Genomic DNA, 21,703 nt, shown 5'->3' with positions numbered 1-21,703 from the left:
GCTTAAGTTTTCTTAATACTAAATTGGTTAACAGTGGTAATTAGCACAATATGACCTACAAAGTGCTTCTGAAAGTTCTCAGTGTCAAACCTTGCTTAAATATCCTCAAGTACTTTAAGTACTTTGCCAGTTCATTGAATTCTAAGTATTATTTTGGGAGGAATATTAGAATCAAGTAGAGGCTATTAATAATCAGAATATGTACCATTTGTCAAAAATAGTACTGCAAATTGATTTAAACTAATAAACTGTTTTGGTATAGATTTTTACATAAATTTGACTGCAATTTTTGCTTTATATTAAAATGATGGTTTGACTATTAAGAACTCAAAGTTCGGCAATTCAGAATGATTTTAATAATGTTCTTATCCTTAGGATATGAGTAAAACAAGTGATATGTCAGTCCCTAAAGTTGCTAGAAGGGGGAGAAAAAGAAAGGTAATACTTACAAATTTATACACATATATTACGATGTCCATTTTATTTCAAACAAAATATAGTTTAAAGAATACTGTTTCAGAATATTTTGCTAGACTCTAAGGCATTTATAAAATTGCTCTTGTCAGATCCAGTAAATATATTTTTCCACAAGGAACATGAAAGGTTAGTTTGCCTGAAAAAATGGTTTTAAATATGCACGGATCTTTAAACTAGCAAAGACATCTGCTAATAAGGGGAGAGCCAACCTTTCTTTTCACCTCCTTCAAAACATATAAACAGATTGGAGAAGCAAAAGATAAAATTGGGAAATTAATCTCTATCTCATATTAATAAGCACTGGAAACCTTCCATTCTATTTCTACTCACACCCAAAAATTTGGTAGTCTCCCAGTGGGTAGAAATTTCTGCTTTTCTGCTCCCCTGCTGCCACCTCATTTAAACCAATGATGTATCTGCTGTAGGACAGAAAAAAGTAAGATTGAGCTCAGTGACATTCGTAAGTATACATAAGTATTAGGATTGGCAATTTATTTAATTAAATCAACCAGTTCTCATGTTGGAATCACAGAATTGTGGAGTTAGAAATGTCCACACCAAATATCCAGTCCTTACCTCTGCAGTGTTTAATGAAACCATTTAAACCATTTATGAAAAGTAATTGTCTAGATTCCTCTTAAGACTTCCCGTAGATGGAGAACCAGCAACTTCCGTATCCCATTCTTGTACTCAACCATCAGAAATGTAATATGTAAATAAAATCTAGGTTAGCTGTAGCTTAGAACCATTATTTCTAGGCCTGAAGGTAGTCCTTGCTTAATAGCCCATTGCTTAACTAGTCCATATGAAGTTAGAACAGCTGCGGAAAGGGTGCTTTACGGCATGTGAAGCACTTCTGACCATCATAAAATATTTTCCCTATCACATGACTATATTTTGGTCATTTAGCAACAAGTTTGCATTTACAACCAGTTGCAGCATCCCATGGTTCATTTGGCTATGATTTGCAACATTTTTTGCCATTTTCTGGCAGGAAAAAAAATGGCAAAAAAACCGCCCATTGAATATGCTGGATTTACTTAATGACTGCAGGATTCACTTAACCACCGTGATTCACTTAATGACCACCTGGCCTTACTACCAAAAGTCTAAGCCCAATTGCTATAAATTAAGGATTATTTCCGTGACTATAATCTTCCCTTTATGTACTTGAATGCAGCTATCATTTCTTACCTAAGTCTTCCCAAGTTCCTTCAGACTGCCTTCAGAGGGCCTAGATACAAGTCTGTATAAGTTTTATTGCCGCTCAAACATTTCACTATCCTTTCGGAAATGGATGCCTAGAATCATACTAAGTATAGTGCAGATAGAGAAATATAATGACTTCCAGTGTCTTTGGTATAGTGCTGTTTTTAATGCAGCCCTGAATTCTGTTAGTCCTCTGGCAATTATCCCCGATTCCTGTTTATATGTTGTCAATGTCCAGATCCAACTCCTTTTAGATAATGTATTTCCAAGCCATGAATTTCCCATCTTCTATGTGTCCTATATTCCCCCCCCCAAATGAATTACTTTATATCCTTCCAGTTAAAGATCATCTAGTTCCTCTCAGTCTAGTCTTCCAACTTGTCCAGATTAGACTGCATCTCATCCTGGATATTAGATCTCCCAATTTTGTGTTTTCCCTAGATTTGATAAAGAGCCCATCATCCAGTTCATTAATGGACAGTTCGAATAATACTGATCCTAAATCTGATCACAGACTACTTCTCTCCAACTCAATATATTAACTGTAATGTTGCCTTTCTGAATGGGATTAACCAGCCCATTGTGGACTTGTCTTTTTTAATGCCATCAAAACAGCACTTTAACAGCATGTAAGTCAGATTGTCACATGGAACTGTCAAAAGTTTTTTTTTTTAAAGTCAAGTACATTGTATCTGCAGCATTCTCTTTGTCCACTAGTGTATTTAACTTCTGAAAGAAGGAAACAAGATGTCTTAGGATTATTTTTGACAAAATCGTTTTGGCTTTTAAAATTCTAACATTGTCTTCAGTGTGTTTCCAAGTGGTATTTTATTACTTGCTCTAATATCTTTCTTAGAATTACTGGAATTGTCTTTTCCTTTCTTGAAAGAAGGGACCCCATTTGCTCTTCTCAGTTCTCTGGCATTTCTGCAGTTCTTAACTCTTTAAAGATATCTGACATCTCTTCTACCATTTCTTCAGAATTCTAGAATGAATTTCATTATGGTCTGGAATCTTGAAGAGCTTAGCCAAATAGTCTGTTACCATATCTTTAGTGATCTGTCTGCTCCCCTGTTGTGTTCATTCCCAATCTGTGCTGCTCAAAACTGCCTTCTTTTGGATGTAAATGCAGAGACAAAATTGTATTCTGTTTTTTCTTGGTCTTTTATGAAATGTCTGTCCTCTGAAGTGAGTGATGAACCTACCGCTTCCATTATCATTTTATTTCTATTGTCATGTTTGGAAAAGCCCTCCCTAGTGGATTTTACCTTTCATTAGCATTTTATTTATTTTGTTAGCATTTTCCAAAGTTCAAAAGAAATACAAGTTAGTTAAATAGTAATTAGTTAAATAGTTTTCCATTTGGAACCAGTAGTATAATATGGTCAGGTTTATGTAAATAAATTATTTTAATACAGGCTGAAAAACAGGCAGAAGTGGAAGAAGCAGCAGCGATGGTAACAGGAGCAACAGCAACAATTACAGCTCCAAAAGCTAGCCCTAAAAGAGGAAGGCCAGCTGGTAAGTTAATAACACGTAAAGCATTCTTAAAAGGGAAGGGAGGCAACAGAAATTTTGATACATGGATTCTGCTAGGCATTATAGTCTGTTCCTTAGTATTGCTTGATAATAAACATTTGTGAATTTATTTGCAAAGCAAATAATTTTGTGATTGAAAAAAAATCACAAGACTTTTTCATATTGGATTTTTAAAATTAAATTGAATTAAATTAAGTGGACTGCATTGAAGGAAGAGGAATTGTCTTGGGCCACATATAAAATATACAATACAATTAATGTATATAAATAACAAACTTCCCTTATTTGGGAGAGGTCTTGTGGGGCCGCATTGCTAGGTATCCAGGGCCATCTGCAGCCTGTGGGCTGCGGGTTTGACATGTCTTCCTTAGTTCATAAAACTATACTGTATTTTTATTTCACTAGATTCCTGCAAGAGCTAAAGCTGTGGGTGAGAATCCGTAATCTGTTTATTACATAAATATTGAGCTGAGATCTCTGACAGGAAACAAAAAGTAGAAAATGTGTTGACTCAGATAGGCAGGAGAAAAAAAGCCTAGAATTTAAAACTTGAAGAAAATGTACATGTAGCTTGACATTGTAAGAGTCAGATATTTTATATATATATCACTTGTCTTCAGTAAAACACCTTATATAACTGTAATGTCTGCAAAGCTTCTGTTGCAAGCAAACTACTGAATAAAGGGTTGAATCCATGAAGAGTCAAAATTTATTTTCATATCTAGTATGAAGTCTGACAATTTTACCTATCCATGTATTAATAGTTATGTTTATGTGATACAAGAAGAGTAACAACAGTTTGGTCTACCTTTAAGTCATTATTAGTTTGCTTTGTTTTTTGAACATCTTGGTTTAAAATACATTTGAAAAATTGTCTTCTAATAGGAATTATTCTAATGAAGAAATTGCATTTTAAATAAAATTATGTTTATGAGATACTAATGCAATAAACTTTATTAACTTATGAATGGTTAAATTCCATCTTTTTAATTAAATTATTTTTAAATGACACTAGCTACTGAAATGAAAGTTCCAAAACCAAGAGGGAGACCCAAATTGATAAAACCACACTGTCCTCCAGAAAGTGACAGGTACGTTTATTTTTAAATGTTGCTGTTCTGTAGAGACAGGAATACTATATACCATGTTTAATTGTAGATATTTTATAGAATTCTATGCAGTGGATCTAGATTTAACTGTTTTAATGAGGCTGAAATGCATATTGTTACAAAAGATGTATAATTCATTGTTATCCACTATTTCCTTCTAACATGTAGAGAAATAATCCCATGAAATTTACATATAGATTGTGACCTTAAGCATTCTTTTAGACTTCTCAGTAACTTTTAGTAACATGAAAGCATTCTGGACAAGCTTTGTTGGTTAGGAATTCAAACCACTGCTTTCATATTTGACTGATTCCAAATGCTGGTATTACAGATTTATTTCGTAGATCCTTGAAAAATCTAAAGCCAGCGTGCCATAGTCTCCCTGGGGTTACTCATGTACTTATTTGTATCTAGATTTGAGTTTTGCCATATTTATGTGGATCTGCTTTTGACTATGTCATAATTAAATAGCCAACTTAAAAATAGTGCAAAAATTCTTAAATTACCATGGTAAAATAAAATCCCAAATGGAACAGTGGAACAAGAATAAAGATGTTATTTTACCACAGAAAAATCTGAAAGCATACATTTCTTTAAAATGCTATTATAGTAGTCCTGAAAGAAATGAGTCAAAAGAAGGGGACTATGACATGAGCATTTTTCTTATTTAGGTTCTAGACCTATCACTTATTAGTCCAGGTAGGCATCAAAATCTTCTTACACCTATAGATGATAACAAATAAATGCTGGGATAATGTTTTGAAGGTGCATTGTAGGACTCGGATTAAAAGATGGTTGTATCAGTAAGGATTCTCTTTTCCTGTTAAAATAGATGTTCCCCTCATAAAACGTGGGTAGTTATTTTTTCTGATAAGTATCTGTTCCTTCTACTTTGTGAATGGCTGATTTCAAGGGTTTCATCTCTTTCAAATAGATTCTTAGAGCAGAGAATTTGAAAACTCATTCCAGAAGGTCCAGAATCATAAGTGCAATCACAAAGAGAATCTCTTTAAATTCTACAGATAAACTGAATCATTGTCTTAAACAAGTACAATAGTTTTCATTAAACAAGCTAGTCTAGAATACCTAAAGTAAAGTGTATGCAGTATATATCATCCTGAAATTTTGAAGAACATGACTTCAAGCACTTGGATTCTCCATTCAGTTGTTTGTTTATTGAACTGCCAGATTTCACTATCTCTTCAATGTTTGATATCAACTTTATTTTAAGTAAATGTTTTTATATCAAAAGATAGTACTTTTTAGCACATTCAGAACTAAAGGGATATTTGTTTTTAATCTTTAATGCAATTTTTAAATTTGAAAATAAAGCTCATATTTGTTTTGTTTTGATATATTTTAGTATTCATGAGGAAGATAAGGGTAAGAGAAAGAATGTTGAAGAGAAACCATCCAAAAAACAGCAGAGAAGAGATGACGAGGGTCAAAAGGAGGAAGACAAAATTAGAAAAGACCCAGACAAAAAGGAAAATAAAAAAGACACTGACATGAAAAGGAAAAATACTACTAAAGTGGGATCAGCATCTGCCTCTGATACCGAAGACGATGGGGAAGAACAAGAAGGGAATAAAGTATATAAATTTTATTTCTTTAATTTCAGATACAGAAAAAAATCCTTTATATATTGCATAGCAATTGAGCTTTGTTTATTAAATAATGTCAGGCACAAGAAACCAGGAGCCAGGCTAGAGTTCAGAAGCACTGAGAATTATTCTATGCAGCCTATATAAGAATCGGATCTACGAACAGTAAAGGCAAATTGGCGGCAGATAAGAGTCAGTGGACTTCAGGAGGTGGGGCTGGACTTAGGTCTCTTTCGGGGGGGGGGGGCTTAGGAACTACAGACTGATGATGCCTTTGATCTTGCCCTCAGGCTCTTCCTATTAATCTCCTACAGTAAGATGATATTATTAGAGGTATTGGATCCTGTGTTAATAGGAGTGTTTAGCTTCATGTTCAATTAAAAATATAAAGATTGATATAATTATTATCACATTTATATTACATTTTTATTCTGCCTTTTCTTAAGATGCTTCTCATTCTAATATCAGCTATAACTTGTCTTTCATCTAGTAGCACTATGAAAGCTAAATTACCATGAAATATTTCTGTAGTTGTGGCTCAGTTGTTCTCTTTTCATTTTGTTGAAAGTATAATTCAGTTTCAAATACAACAGGGTTTCATAGGGGTTATAAAATTTTAAAAATGCAGTGGAGAAGTGCAATGGAAAGTGGATTACATGTCATTTTTCTTAAAAATGATGGAATTTTTTTTCAGGATGTAAAATTGTTACCTGACGTAAAATTAGAATAGACAGTTGTTTCAACAACTAAAATCTTTCATTCCTGTTTAAATTAAAATGAAAAAGAAGAAAAAAGGAAGAAATGTTCAAGGGTCTCATAGAAGAAACGTTATAAAAGGCCAGCATGAACGTGAAATAGCAGAAAGGAAACGTAAACAGGAAGAACAAATGGAAGAAGAATTGTGAGTATTGCAGGCATTTAGATTTATAGACATTGAATGGTTATATGATTAATGACCTTATTTTCACAAGTTTTTCTGATTATGGTTTTGCAAGGAGTATTTAATTCCAAGGCTATAGGAGCAGTTCATTAATTCAACAAGAACCATGTACTGTATAATCCAATGTTTTATTAGTTAGCTTTGTAACTTTTTCTTTTATTTATCTGTCTTTCTCAAGAAATATAATATAACAAAATCTTCTCTAGAATCTGGCCACAATTCTGTGAGATATATTGGACTGAGAGAGAAAGATTAACTCAAAGTTACCCAGTTGAAAATGGTTTTGCACAGGATTCTCCCTGGTTCCATCTTAACCATTCTGCCATACCAGAAGAAAATGAAGAACAGCTAATTGATTTTACCTAAGATTTACATAAAACATCAGTAGGCAAATCTCAATTTTTCCTTATGAAACTGATAAAAGAACACTGCAGTCAAACCAGAAAGCCAAATGAGACTAGTTACTAGAGAGTTGCAACAGCATCCAAAATGTTCTAACATTTTGTTTTGAAGTAAATAAGGTTTTCCATTCCTCTTGGTATTCCATAATAGGAAACAATGGGAACGTGAAATAAGCCTTTTGTTTATTTTATCATAGGATCATACAAAATCTCCAAAAGAATTATTTTTCATTAATGAATTTTCAAAATATCGTTACCAAACTATAGAAGCAATTATTGAGCATTTTTGCAGTCTTCCTGTTTATTGTTTAATTTCAAAAAATCATCCCTATTACTGAATTCTTGTTCATGACCCTTTTCAAACTGGTCTTACGAAATGTTTTTATTTGTTTCATATCCATTTCAAAACTGAGACTCAGGTGACAAAAATGTAGAATTTATTCTGTGATAAGAGTGATGGGTAACCTAAATTATTATCAGGAAGCACTAGCCTAGTCCCAATTTTAGGATTTAATATTGTTAAAAACTTGATTTAATTATCATTTTAAATAATTATTTGATCAACTTTTCAGTATTTGATAATTCTCCCTTCTGTCACATAAAAATTTCAAATTAGTAATAATTTTGGGAGATTTCTGGATACAACACAAAGATTTCAAAGGCTGTGTGCAGGCAAGGGCTTCATATCCTGCAGTTCTGATCTACTTTATGAAATCATTTATTATACTACATTAATTATCTCATCCTGAGATAATGTTAGAAACATTTACTGAGATAGTGGCAGCACTGGAGAAACAACATTTTTTTAAATATAGATATAAATATTTTTATTGAGTTTTATAAAGGTAATAAAGGGATAGGGTCAAAAAGGATAAGACAACGGGAAACATACAAAAAGGTTAGACCAGGGGAAAGGGGTAACACAAAAGTGGGATTAATCCCACAAAATAACATTGCTTCAGCAAGTCTACCAGTCCGGGTTTACATATTAAATCTAATAATTACTCTATTATTAAACAACTCTCCATATAATCATGTAAATAACAAATTAGTTTACCATATTTTTAAAGATTTTTTAAGAAGAAATAAGAACAAGTTCATACAAATAATCATGGAATATAAATACAAATTATCAATTAGCTCTTTAAATTTCATAACCTTTTCTCATTCTAGCGTGTTCCTTGCGCAGGGGCCATGCTAATCTTCTCTGTATCGTTCCAATTTTAGTATATGTGCTGCCGAAGCAAGCACAAGAATAATGTTAGAAACATTTACTGAGATAGTGGCAGCACTGGAGAAACAACGTTTTTATTAGATTTGTACAGTGCCTTTTCATTTAGGAGTGCAAGATGTTGTTTGTAGTGCTCCCTTTCCTGTTTTTACCTACAATAACACTGAGCGGGTTGGACTGAGAAAGGCAAAAATACAATAGCCATTTGCAACTCAATGTAATGCTTCAAGTTTTATACAAAATCATATGAAACTGCCCAATTTGATGTATGTCGTGTCTTACATTCTTTCTGAAACAAAAATCAGTCATTATTCAAGTTAATTATTTACTCTGTAATGGTTAGCATGACATTGTACTCATGGTGGCGCAGCAGTTAAGAGTGCAGTACTGCAGGCCACTTTAGCTGATTGTGTTCAGCAGGTCAGCGGTTCAAATCTCACCGGCTCAAGGTTGACTCAGCCTTCCATCCTTCCGGGGTAGGTAAAATGAGGACCCAGATTGTTGGGGGCAATGTAAATATATATATACATTGCTTACTGGTGTACACCGCTTAGAGAGTGCTTGCACTTAAAGCGGTATATAAGTCTCATAAATAAATAAATAAATAAATAAATAAATAAATTTTGTTCTTTGGATATGTAGTCTAATTTAAATTGAATATTTTGGATAGGCAGAATAGAGAAGAAGGCAAGAAGCCAGAAAATAAGAAGATAGAGAAAAAACGAGGTCAGTGGTCAAAGGTTATTTTCCAATTCTTAAAATGTTTTTGTACTTGGTAATGTAAACAATACTAACCTTTTGAATGAAATCATATAGGCATTTTGCTACTTTTTTTTCATCCTGAATGTGTAAATGCCATTTCCATTTCTTAATTTCTGCCTGACTAGTAGGAAAAAATTGCTTTATAGCATGAAAACTGGAACAGTCGTCAAGATTTGCTGTATGTCTATTGTATAATGTTGTGCCATGTTTGCTGTGCTTTGTAGACTGAGCTTTCAAAGAGCTAGGGACCAGTCCACCTTCAGGTAATTAGCACCTCTCGGCTGAACCTACTTCCCCCAGTTCTTGCTGTAATAAAATATTACAAGAAGAGAATGATATGTATTCTGCCTTAGATCCCAAAGAAAAAGTGAGATATAAAATAACATTGCAGGCTCTTTATTATTATACTCTTGGGCAGCCTCTAATATAGCCTTGGTTATCTACTTATTATTCTTTCTTCTATATGTAGACAACATAAGTAGTGTTGCTTTGAACAATCGATTTTATTAAAAGTTTTATTTTCCCTATAAAAGAACGAATAGCATTCCCTATGCTTCAACCATATGCTTAAATTTTAACAAAATTACTTTGAGTATAGTTCAAATAATTTTATTGGTTCATCCCTTTTGAAATACATTCTGGCATTTACTTTAAAATGTTCAAAACACTTATCTTTTAATAACCTTATTTTGTTTTAACATTTAGAGACATCAATGGATTCTCGGCTTCAAAAGATACATGCAGAAATAAAGAATTCACTCCAGATTGACCATCTTGTATGTATGTTGTATAGACTCCAAATATTTTGTAATGAGTTTTAAAAAACAAATTTTGCAAATTTTATCACAAAGCTATTTAGTTAGTATATAATTTGTTCCACCTTTTTCATACGATGATTTCTGTTCCATTTTAGAGCAGCTGGCTTATTTATTTATGCAATCTATTACTACTACTCACAGACTTGAGGCACTTTACAAGTATTAAAATAACAGCAAAATAGAATTATATTTGAAAACTTCAGTGAATAATAAATCATTTAACTGTTTCTCCTATAAAATTAGATTAAACCCATGCACACATTTAATTATGTTTTACCTAACTGATAGGAAGCAATAGTGAGTTTTTTCCCCCTAAGAAATGAAGCCTTCGGATCTTGTTATAATAGGATGTGAACAGATGCATTGAGGCTTTGGATGAACTTGCATCACTTCAAGTAACAATGCAACAAGCTCAGAAGCATGCAGAAATGATTTCCACACTCAAAAAAGTAAGATCAGTAGCTAATTAAAAATAATAACCTTTAATGAATTTTGATTAAAATCTTAATTTTTTCATGCATTAAAATAAGAATTTAGTACAATGGTTGGTCCATTGGTTTATCCATAACGAACTATTTTCAGAAAGCATGGCTTTGAACAGCTACGTGTTGTACTCTCATTTATAAATGCATTCTTTCCCCTCCCCCAAATATCGTTTTAGATACGAAAGTTTAAGGTTAGCCAGATTATAATGGAAAAATCCACTATGCTCTATAACAAATTCAAGACTATGTTTCTTGTTGGGGAAGGTGATTCCGTTCTTTCACAAGTACTAAATAAGTCACTAGCTGAGCAAAAACAGCATGAAGAAGCAAACAAAACCAAAGAACAGTGGAAGAAAGGAACAAACAAAAAATCTGAAAAAGACAAAGAACAAACAGGTCTGTGCAGTTCACTAAAAATGTATATGTTCACTGCCCCAACTGTGATACATACAATCTTTTATATGTCAATTTGAGAGCTCTGAATTAAATGTAACACTACATTTATACTGAAGATCAGAATGTAAGCACTCTTACCTCATTAAATTTTGGGGGAGACGTAAAGCATTTGAATGTTAAAAGAACATTTCATAGTGAAATGTACACACACGTACACTTTGCAAATCAGATTTTGGAATCAGCAAACTATTCTTGTATACCCAGTTCACAAAGCCATAGCTACAGAAAGGGTCAAGACTGATTACTCAGAACTTTCCCTCATTCTATCCATGGAATTATAGAATGTAAGACTGGAAGGTTCTCAGGAATAATCTAACACAGAGGTGGGGAATGATGGTCCCTTTATGACTTGTGGATTTCAAGTTTCAGAATTCCTGAGCCAGCATTGCCGGCTCTGGAATTCTGGGGGTTGAAGTCCACAGGTCATAAAAAGGGGCATTGTCCCCTCCCCATCTAACACAATGACACAAAAATACATGCAGCCCTAAACTTATAATCATAATTGGATTGGAAATTTGGTTATTAAATGATGCAGTCATTAAGCAAATCATGATGTGACTTGCCTTTATGCCCATTTTTACTGTAGTCATTAAGCAAATCTCCAGTCATTAAACAAATATGGTTTCCTAAATTATCTTTTTCTTGCTGGAATGCATCAGGAAGGTCACAAATCACAATCACGTAGACAAGGTACTGCAACCATTGTAAAATGCAAGCTGGTTGCAAGTGCCAAAATTGTGATCACATAACCACAGGGTCATGCAACAGTTATAACTTTGAGGCTATGGTAACATTATACTTTTGTTAAATGAATATAATAAGTCAAGAACTACCTGTAGGGGAATAGCAGGCATGTTAGAGTATATTACTATAAATAATACAATAAATAACAAGTTGGGACATAATTAAATTGGGTCCAACTTTGTGCTCAATATCATTCAGCTCAAACTAGAAAAACTGTATAGGGATTTATTCTGATTCTTCCTGCAAGTCAGCACAACATCTCAAGCTTTACTACAAAGTTAGATGTATTACCCTCCATTTTGCTCCACAGATTTTAGACATTACTTATAAAATGTATCTGAAATTGAAAAAAAAAATATGCTTCCCCCCCCCTTTTACAGTGGAACAATGATAAATCAAGGTTGAAAATAATCCTATTTGCATAGATGTTGTATAACAAGCTGTTATTTAACATGCTGATAAAGCTTTCTTTTAAAAAACATTAAAGGCACAAAGGTAATGAATGGTGCTTCTGAGAGTCAAGATACAAACCAGTCACAACAAAATGGAGATACCGCAGATGAAAAAAAAGAGAAGCTAGATTCTGGCAATAAGAAAAAGTAAGTAGTAGATTTTCTGTTCTAAAAAAATAATGAAAATATGTGCTACTTCAGCACATATTTAACTTCAGGCAGTTATAAAGTATCATAATCAACTCATGAACAAGAAAGTGTTTTTAGAAAGTGGATGAGTTAGAAAGCTGCTGATTGTGATAGTACTTTGGATTGGAAGATATGACCAACTAGGCAATACTCTAGTGAAATGTGCATTTTGAATCTTGATTCCACTCTTTTCCCACTTTATCTCTGAAAATTAATATGTTTCATACAAGGCAAGGGAAGACAAAATCCAGAAGTCATAATTTTGTTTGTCCTACTATAATCTTAATATTTTCTTCTGTTTTATATAACTTCTTGCTTATCTCTTAACAGCAGAAATGAAACATTATTTGTACAGTTTTATTTGTATCTATATTTTATAGATCAGATACACTTTTATAAACAAACCAAGTTATATATAGCACATTTTAGAAACATACAAAATGGCTTTTTGTCTGCAAAGTTATTCAAAGTGAAGTTTTCCATAATTGGTTCTGTGTTTCTTCTATAGGACGTCCAGTGATGGAAGAGAACAAGAAAAGACGAAGAGTCCAACCTCTGAAAATGAATAAATGCAGCATAATTTTTTTGTAAAGTACATATTAAAGAGGACTTAAGGGTTGGCAGCTTGAGAATGCTGAAACTTTTAAATAATTTTATAAGCATATTTTAATGTGTACAATTTGTGAGGGTTATGGAGAGTCTACCTTTAACATTTGTTTTAAAGTATTTAAACAATCTGGGAGCATTTGGCCCAGTATTAACAATCAATACAGTTCAGATGAAAAGACCATATTATTTTAGAAATTGAAAAGTGTTTATATGTTTCAGGATTAGTTCTATAGTAACTTTACTGACTACTGTATGTTTATCTTTTGATTAATGATAAGAAAAATAACTTTTCTTTTAAATTGCCAAAATGCTCCACTTGTATAAATCTATCTGTTTTTTCTGTGTATAGTTTTCAGAGTTGTTGTTTGCCAAAGTGTCAGATTACTGTGTTTTGTAAGAAGCTGAGCGAATTTTGTAGCATTGGAGATGTTATATATATAAGTATATTCATTTGATTTATTAAAAAAAAAGCTAGTTTTGTTCTTTGGAGGTAATTGTGCCAATTTAATATGTTTGATTTCCTGCTTTCTGTATTCTTGATACTGTACTAAAGATGCTTATGTATCAAAGTTGGCATTGATGCACATTGATCACAACATATTGTCTTGAAACCATTTTTTAATTAAAGTTATGCAGAAAAAAACCTATACATTTTAACTGGCAATATCTCAGTTGATTGCAGTCTTAGTGACCAACTATTGCTATAGCAAAGATATATGCCCTAACCCTAATTTAGAATATTGCTCCTAAAACTTCTTCTAAGAAATTGGGTCTCGCTGTAGTGTTTAAGGCAGGTAAAACTGTACAACCTAAAGTAAACAGAGTTCTTCATCAATGAGCCAACGAAACTAGGCAACCATGTCTCACAATCTACTCCATTTTGATCCTTGTTGCTCCTTACCAGGTTACAAAGTTATAGCAAAAGGCCAAATTATAGTGACTAAGATCATATATTTTCCTTCATGGCAAATATGGAGATTTCAGTCCCCATGTCTCTGTAGGCAGGTGTTTAAATACTCTTGATGTTCATTTTCACAAAGTAAAAAAACACTGAAGTTTTGTATTGTAATTTACAGTTAAAGGTATTTAACAAATTAAGTGTACCTAGTTGATGGCTAAAATGTGTTTGACCTCTATTCTTGTTTGGGAGCGATGCACATGTAATCAAAGAAAGGATAACATATAGACTGCGCACTGTGTGTATCTATGCAGACCTATGCCAGAAAAACACAGCCTGCCCACTGAAAACAGTGAAAAGGTGAGTATGATCATTTTATAGTCATGATCCAACATTTTTACTTTTACTTTAATTGAAATTATTGTGATATAGGTTGACCTGGGAAACTAAAGCTCTGAGCTTCATTGTCACAGGAACGAATCTGTATTTCTTGAGCCAAAAATTGCATTCTATTTCAAACCTCTTTGCAGTTATTCTAATGTTGTTACAAGGACAGTAGGTGGCACTATTACATTTTAAAATAATTGTAATATATATCACAAAGCACTTTCTGAAGCTACAGTATTTTGCAATTTTCATTGTGGAAATGGGAATATGGTTAGCCTTAACGTAATCATATTCAGGCTGTAAATGCTGAAACCCTCCTGGTTATAGTGGAAAACTTTGAAGACACTTTTAAGAATTCATGTACTTATTGGTGACTGGAAATCCCTTATGGACTACTGCAAAAAAAGGAAAATAATGAACTTGTTATTTATGGATCTGATGATTAGACAGGATAGATTATAGAACGCGAGTCATCATGTAATTTTAGGTTAAAATGTAACTGTACTTACAACTTCAATGCTGTGAAGAAGATTGGAATTCAATCCTTTACCTTATTATACATTTTTTCCTTTTTTTTTTTCTAATTTCCAAGAGAATTTTTTTTACATGTTTAGTTTTTTCTTTTAACTCTCCCTTTCTCTTTCTTATTTTTGTTCTACTTTAGTTGGTATTCTTAATATTTTAACACTTTTAATAAAAATGTGTGTGTAAATCAAACATTAATGAAATAGAGAAGATTTTGCTACAGGTTTCTCATTCATGCTTTTACCTTCCTATCTTTGCACAAATTATATTTCAATAATCACTGATTTTGCCCCTTTATGGACAAAAATATATAGAAAAGCAGTGGGGATAAAGCTGGTATTTTAATTGGTTTTGCATTAGTACATTGAAACTATCTCAGTATTAATCAAAAGCTATAATGGTAGATGTGGGGAAATGTTATTAAACTTTATTATTCTATTGTCCATTCTAACTAAAGCCAGTAAGAGAAAAATTGGGAATCCATACTTCACAAAATTCTTAAATTTATATAACATACCAAGCTGATACTTCCCACATACTGGATCACAAATTTCCTAGACCCATTTTAGGCTGATCTAGCACCTTGTGTAAACAATAAGGTTAATTCAAAATAAAGAATAACTACATTTTTCATATACAGGTCCATTTTTGCTTCAGTTATTGTTCATGCTTTTAAACTAGCCTTTCCACCTAGATTGGGAAAGAATATAGCAAGTGTTCCCAGGTAATCCATAGAGTGAAAAAAAAAATACATTGCAGAAGTAGTCTCAAATTGTCAGAACTAATACACGACAAATAATTCAGTGGTCTGGAATGCACCTTATGGAAGCCTTTTCATAAACTGATCTGCAAATTGAAAAGTGAGTTAAAAATGAGTGTCAAGTTCTGTTACTAAACATAAGTTTATTGAACAAACACCATACAGCATTGTAAAACAGCCATTTCACTTTGGCCATTTAGATGGCAGTTTTCATTGACCAGAACATCATGTTCTTACTGGGAAGTAGTTCTTCAGAATCATACCCAGGTGAGGCAATCTAAAAAAAACTAAAAGCAGTCAAAAACCTGCTTTGCTTCTTTCTTGCTTCTGTTTATGAAACTTTTCGTTGTGTTTGTTTTTGTTCACTTCCTTTGATTTATACTCTTATCTTTCCTGCTCCTTGCTTAGTAGAGAATATCGTCCTAGGAAGGCCACCTGGTTTCCCGGCCCAGGTTCCTGGCCAAGCTCCTCTGCAATCTACAGCCAACGTCCACCGTAGGGCACAAGCTGGTAGGAAATTCTAAAGGGCAGCATTGTCTGGCACAAGAGACTTCAACATACCAACTGAACCTTCCAGTTTTCCAGGCCATAATGACCCCTGGAAAGTTGAGCAATAGCTCGCTACCATCACTTTCTGTGGACCAGCCTGCAGGTCTGCCCATTCACCCAGCTGCTTTTGCTGGACATATTCCCAGCACCTGCAAAGTAGCACTGCAGGCCACACAAAACAACTTGGAAGGCTGCAGGTTTCATTTCCCTGCATTACTAGAGAAAATGAAATGCTGTTGAAATCATTAATGTATGCAGTTAGGCTGTAAAATATATAGTAGTGGTTCCCAACCTTTTCTATGCCCGCACCCCTAAAACGCTTCTGATATGTTCTTGCACCTCTTACAAAAGTTTGAAATAACGGCAACGAATTATGCATATACACTATAATTTTGAAAACTCAAGTTTTTGCACCTCCTGGAATATCGTCTCGCACCCCTGGTTGGGAACCCCTGGTATAATAGGTGACAATATGCTGAGCATGGCTTCTAGAATTCTTTGCAACCCTTTCATAATAGCTTTATTCAGACATATGACCAAGAAGGATGAAGTCAAGGAAAAGACTAAAAACGAAAAGTCACTTTCTCTGTGGTTTTCAAACTTAACCATCTATAGGGGAATTAGAGTAGGGTTTTTTTCTCCATGAACCCAGTCCAATTTGGCCCATTTTCCAACTTAATTGGTGTTTTGCCAACAGTTCTCCCACAGCAGAATTGGTTCTATTCTATTAAGTATTTAGGGTTTTACTCAAGATGACCCCCCAAAAATTCAAAATACCTTTATATAATTTCTTCCAATGTTCCCGTTGAATAAAAGCAACGTAGTAATAGTAGTGGTAAAGTTGGAAGGGACCTTGGAGGTCATCTAGTCCAACCCGCTGCTCAGGCAGGAAACCCTACACCATTTCGGACAAATGGCTGTCCAGTCTCTTCTTAAAAACTTCCAGTGTTGGAGCATTTACTGCTTCTGGAGGCAAGCTGTTCCACTGATTAATTGTTCTCACTGTCAGGAAGTTTCTCCTTAGTTCTAGGTTGCTTCTCTCCTTGATTAGTTTCCACCCGTTGCTTCTTGTCCTGCCTTCAGGTGCTTTGGAAAATAGCTTGATTCCCTCTTCTTTATGGCAGCCCCTGAGATATTGGAATACTGCTATCATGTCCCCCCTTGTCCTTCTCTTCGTTAAACTAGACATACCCAATTCTAGCAACCGTTCCTTATATGTTTTAGCCTCCAGTCCCCTAATCATCTTTGTTGCTCTTCTCTGTACTCTTTCTAGAGTCTCAACATCTTTTTTACATCACGGTGACCAAAACTGGATGCAGTATTCCAAGTGTGGCCTTACCAAGGCATTGAAGAGTGGTATTAATACTTCACGTGATCGTACTTTCAGCAACCTTTTCATTTTGAACAAGCTGCTGAAAGTAAAAACATAGTCAAATTCAGGCAAGAAAGAGGTTCACAAGAATTCTTAAGAATGGGAAAGAGCCAAATCCAGTTCTCTATGCAGGAATCTAGTTTGCATTTATTTCATTATTTACCCATTTATTCAATTAAAGTATCCATGACAAATGGCTGTTTGGCCTGTGCTTGATCAGATCAACTGAAGGGGAGCCTATCACCTCTCTGACCAGTTGATTCTGAAATCAGTATCCAATCAATGCAACCAAATCCCACCAGATCTGGACCCAGAGAGGCTTTCCAGAAGGAAATCTTTGTCAGCGTTACTCATAGCTGCCATAAAAATTAGTAGTAGTAGTACTCTTTGAGGGTTTTTTTAATGGCCTTTTTTTGAAATAGGTCATTTCCTCACTGATGAAGTTACGGAACAATTGCCGTGTGCCAGGCAATTAGTAAATGAAATAGCCATTACGAATGAAGGCGAATAGACGTGTCCCAGGATTATGTTTCAGGATCCAATCTGGGTCGGTCACTGGGACCAGAGCTTTGCCTTCCAAGCTTTCAGACTCGTGCTGGAGCCCATCTTTAGTTTAGGAGAAATAGCCATTCTAAACCAGGCTGGGTTGATGAAGCAAGCGAACAGCATTACCCCCTATCGGAATGCATTCAAAACAACTGTTCATAGTGATTTGTTTTAAACCAGGAGATCACAAGGATTGTCTGGCTGCTGTCGTGGAAGAATTAACTGACTCATTGCCCAAGGGATGCTCAAGTAATTCCTACATACATTCTTCAGGGAGGCATCTTCCTTGTCCCCCAATGTTACTGCTAATGAGACTAAACACTGTACTGTCTCATGGTTCATTTCCTCTCTGGTACCTGCCCCTCCTCTTTCAAATATTCTATGTCCTCTTAGAGCAGTGTTTCTCAACCTTGACAATTTTAAGGCATGTGGACTTCAACTCCCAGAATTCCACAGCCAGCATCGCTGGCTGTGGAATTCTGGGAGTTGAAGTCCACATGCCTTAAAATTGTCAAGGTTGAGAAACACTGTCTTAGAGAATCAGCCTCAGTTGGAGAGCTGTTTATTAGTTACCAGAAAGCAAGATAATTTTTCTCCTACAATGTATTCCAGTTTGTGTGTGTGTGTGTGTGTGTGTGTGTGTGTGTGTGTGTGTGTATCTACTGTTGTTACCAAGGGATATAGTTTCACTCGAGTATGAGAAGTTTAGAGTAACATGATCATGGAAACTATTATCTGTAAAATCTACAAACCCACTAGGATTGTAAATATATAGCTCCCTTAGTAATGTAAAAATAGGCATAAAGTAGAAAAAAACCATGAGCACATTCAAAAGCAATAATTGCACAGAAACGGTTTTGAAAATTAAAAATATATTGACTAGAAAAATTGGTAGGTTTCAGATGGCAATTACATAATTCAGACTTAATAAGGATTTTGCAATGAACAGCTGAGAAAGACAACTTGTTGATGTCTACCATTCAGTCCAACCTACATGAAAACTAAAACATAAGGATGTTACTCAAGTATTACTTCCTGGCTAGATGTCAGGAAACAAATGTAATCCTTCACTACCTAAGATCTGCAGTAGCTGGGTATAAGTGGGAAAGCTGCTTAACAACTGACTTTTCCATCAAAAGCATAGGTTGCAATAATAAAAGTGCTAATTGTTAAGTTTTGCAACTTTTCATTGCCCCCAACGCCTCCCAACAGCTGAATGAAAGCACAATGCAAGAAATGCATGTCAACGATGGTTTGAAGACACAAATAAGGCAGTGTAGCAGGTGTGTCCATGGAGGTCACAAGGAGGGAAGAGGGGCAGCCGGGCAGGAACACCTACGGTGGGTCATCTGGGTCAGGGGTGCCAGGGTGAAGCAGCAGGGCCAGGCAACTGTGGCCAATTGTTCCATTCCGGTCCACAGAATTGTTCCATTCCGGTCCAAAGAAGCAAGACGATGTGATTGAAACTCTGCCTGTTTTTGTTTTTTTTTTTAATTTGTGCTGTATATTATTATCACCCTGTGGACACCTGCAGTAGAGAAAATCTGAAATCACACAAGCCCTCAAACCGAAAGCCATAGGAGGAAAAACCGCAAGCAGTTGTCATTTGAAAGAAGCCTCTTTCTGGAATGGTTTCCAATCTGCCATTCAAAAGCTTTTCTCCAAATAGCAGAACTTAAAAGTAGTTTCTTAAAATACGAAATATTCAGATATCCTCAAGTAGACATTTCTTTTTTCCACATCAGATAATATAGCCCCCAAACCTGTGTAGACTATGAAGGCTGAGAAAAGGCTGATCTGACTCTTATTCATTTCCATGGGAAAATGTTCTGATTCAACATTTGCTGGGAAATTACTCTCTGTACCCAGGGATTGCCCAAGCAGAGCTTTCATTATGTAGAAATACTTAAACTGTTCTGTCACGCCTTGCAAACCAAGGAAATAATAGATTTGGGTAGAAAAGTGTAGAAGGAGGATTCTACACATTCAAGAAACAAGGTGGCATAGTTTGATTTTTTTTTTTTTAAAAAAAATCCCATTTTCCTAACTAATTTGGACAATTTAGAAACATGTTATCTTATGGGGTGAGTGGAATGCTTTTTAGCTCAAAACTTATTTATTCAAAACATGAAATAAATCTAGAAATGCAACATTCAGAAAAAAGATCTGCTGCTGCTGAAACTTTCTGGAAACTTTTGCTTTAGCTTGAAACTAGAAGCATTTAATTTGCAAACTGTTCTTTGGATGGGGCCTCTCCCCGCCCCCCAAATAAATTGCCGTAAAAATGTATTCAAGCAAGAAATTAATTAGGGCACTTTAGAGTGAGTTTCTAAGATATGTGGACTTCAATTCCCAGAATTCTCTAGCATGTTGGCTGAAGTCCACCAATTTTAAAGTTGCTGAGATTAAGCGATACTGCTCTAGAGCAGGGATGTCAAACTCGCAATGTCACGTGACATGTCGCAACGTATTGTGATTTTTCTTCCATGCTGGCAATGGGATGGGTGCGGTTTTGGCATGGGAACAGAAACAGGTGTGACCAGTATTATGGGGTTCAAAGATAAGTAGCATTAAGCCACACTCTAACCAAGTCCCAAAGAAGAATAATGCATTTAGCTGAAAAGTCTGAATATAGTTCTATGAATTAAAAAATATACAAGGGATGCTATCTTATAATGCTCAGTTATAAGTCATGCATTTACCTTTGTAAACTCAGACAAAAAGGTTCATTATGGCAAGTACTGTAACATTGTTCTTCTTTTGTCCCCATTGCATTATTTTGTCCCTCAGTTTCAACCAATATAGGAATTCAAACTTTTGCTTTAAATTGCCTTGATTTCCAACACATTTTAAGGATGGAGAACATCTAATCATGAATCGTCACAGCATAAATGTGTTGAGTCAAACCAAAATGGAGCATCTCTCCCCTGGTAATGAACCAGATCTGAAGAGAAGAAAAATTATTTTGGTCCAATCTGGGCTTTGGTATTTGATCACTTAAATGATAACGTCATTAAACAAGTTGCCAAAACACAAATACACAGCTGGTGGGAGAAAAATTTAATTAGAATTTGACAGCTGGGTCCTCTGGTTGTAGAGACTCAGAGGAGTCATTTTTTCCCTAAATACTAAACACAAACTAGACCCAGCTGTTCCATGGCAGCTCCTGGGATTGGTGGAATTAGAGTTGTAATGTTTTCCATCTAATTTATTGTTCATTGTGTAAATTCAATATAGGAGTGAAGGTTGGGATGCAACCGAGTCAGTGTAAAATTCAAATGCACACAATGTAACTGCGTAGTCTTTAATAGTGGCTGATCTGATAGAAATTATTTGCAAGCCCTAGTTCTCCAGTTCATACCATGGACTTGCAGATACTGAAGCATGTACTTGTTTTGGATGTTCTTGGGATCTAGAACTGTGAGTGATTGTAACTCATAATCTTCTTACCACTGATTTATTATATGCCAGCAAGTCATTTTTGAGTCCTAGAAGTTACATAGATTTTTTCCATGATAATCTATCCCTAACCTGGTCTTTCAGGTTTTCCAACAATGCATTAATCACCACTGTAACTGAGTCCATCCACTTTGCTCCTGGTTGTCCTTTTGTTCTCTTTCCTTTCACCTTTCCTAGCATCA

At 34.7% G+C, this 21,703-nt stretch overlaps 1 protein-coding gene and 1 non-coding gene across 5 annotated transcripts in view; one reads left to right on the top strand and one right to left on the bottom strand.

Annotated features, from left to right (window-relative positions):
* The window catches only part of PSIP1 (PC4 and SFRS1 interacting protein 1), a 29,547-nt gene extending 15,868 nt beyond the window's left edge, over positions 1 to 13,679 (top strand). For 3 of the 4 annotated variants that reach the window (XM_039363676.1, XM_039363675.1, XM_039363677.1), the window contains exons 7-17: positions 376 to 438; positions 3,105 to 3,207; positions 4,241 to 4,316; positions 5,698 to 5,926; positions 6,724 to 6,839; positions 9,181 to 9,236; positions 9,978 to 10,048; positions 10,438 to 10,539; positions 10,752 to 10,971; positions 12,263 to 12,374; positions 12,925 to 13,679. In XM_039363676.1, the coding sequence (XP_039219610.1) occupies positions 376 to 438; positions 3,105 to 3,207; positions 4,241 to 4,316; positions 5,698 to 5,926; positions 6,724 to 6,839; positions 9,181 to 9,236; positions 9,978 to 10,048; positions 10,438 to 10,539; positions 10,752 to 10,971; positions 12,263 to 12,374; positions 12,925 to 12,985 (1,209 nt within the window). In that variant the 3' untranslated portion in view covers positions 12,986 to 13,679. The remainder of the gene's footprint in view (positions 1 to 375; positions 439 to 3,104; positions 3,208 to 4,240; positions 4,317 to 5,697; positions 5,927 to 6,723; positions 6,840 to 9,180; positions 9,237 to 9,977; positions 10,049 to 10,437; positions 10,540 to 10,751; positions 10,972 to 12,262; positions 12,375 to 12,924) is intronic. The other variant, XM_039363678.1, reaches the window with a different exon arrangement.
* Positions 8,426 to 8,530, bottom strand: LOC120317258. Its single transcript, XR_005559177.1, has one exon. It is a non-coding gene; the product is annotated as a U6 spliceosomal RNA (small nuclear RNA).
* Positions 13,680 to 21,703: the final 8,024 nt, after the last annotated feature.

The sequence above is a fragment of the Crotalus tigris genome, unplaced genomic scaffold, assembly GCF_016545835.1.
Source record: "Crotalus tigris isolate CLP2741 ecotype Arizona unplaced genomic scaffold, ASM1654583v1 scf7180000019563.1149672, whole genome shotgun sequence".
Classification (NCBI taxonomy): Eukaryota; Metazoa; Chordata; class Lepidosauria; order Squamata; family Viperidae; genus Crotalus; species Crotalus tigris.
The sequence above is the reverse complement of the archived record's forward strand: the minus strand, read 5'-3'. Positions and strand labels throughout refer to the sequence as shown.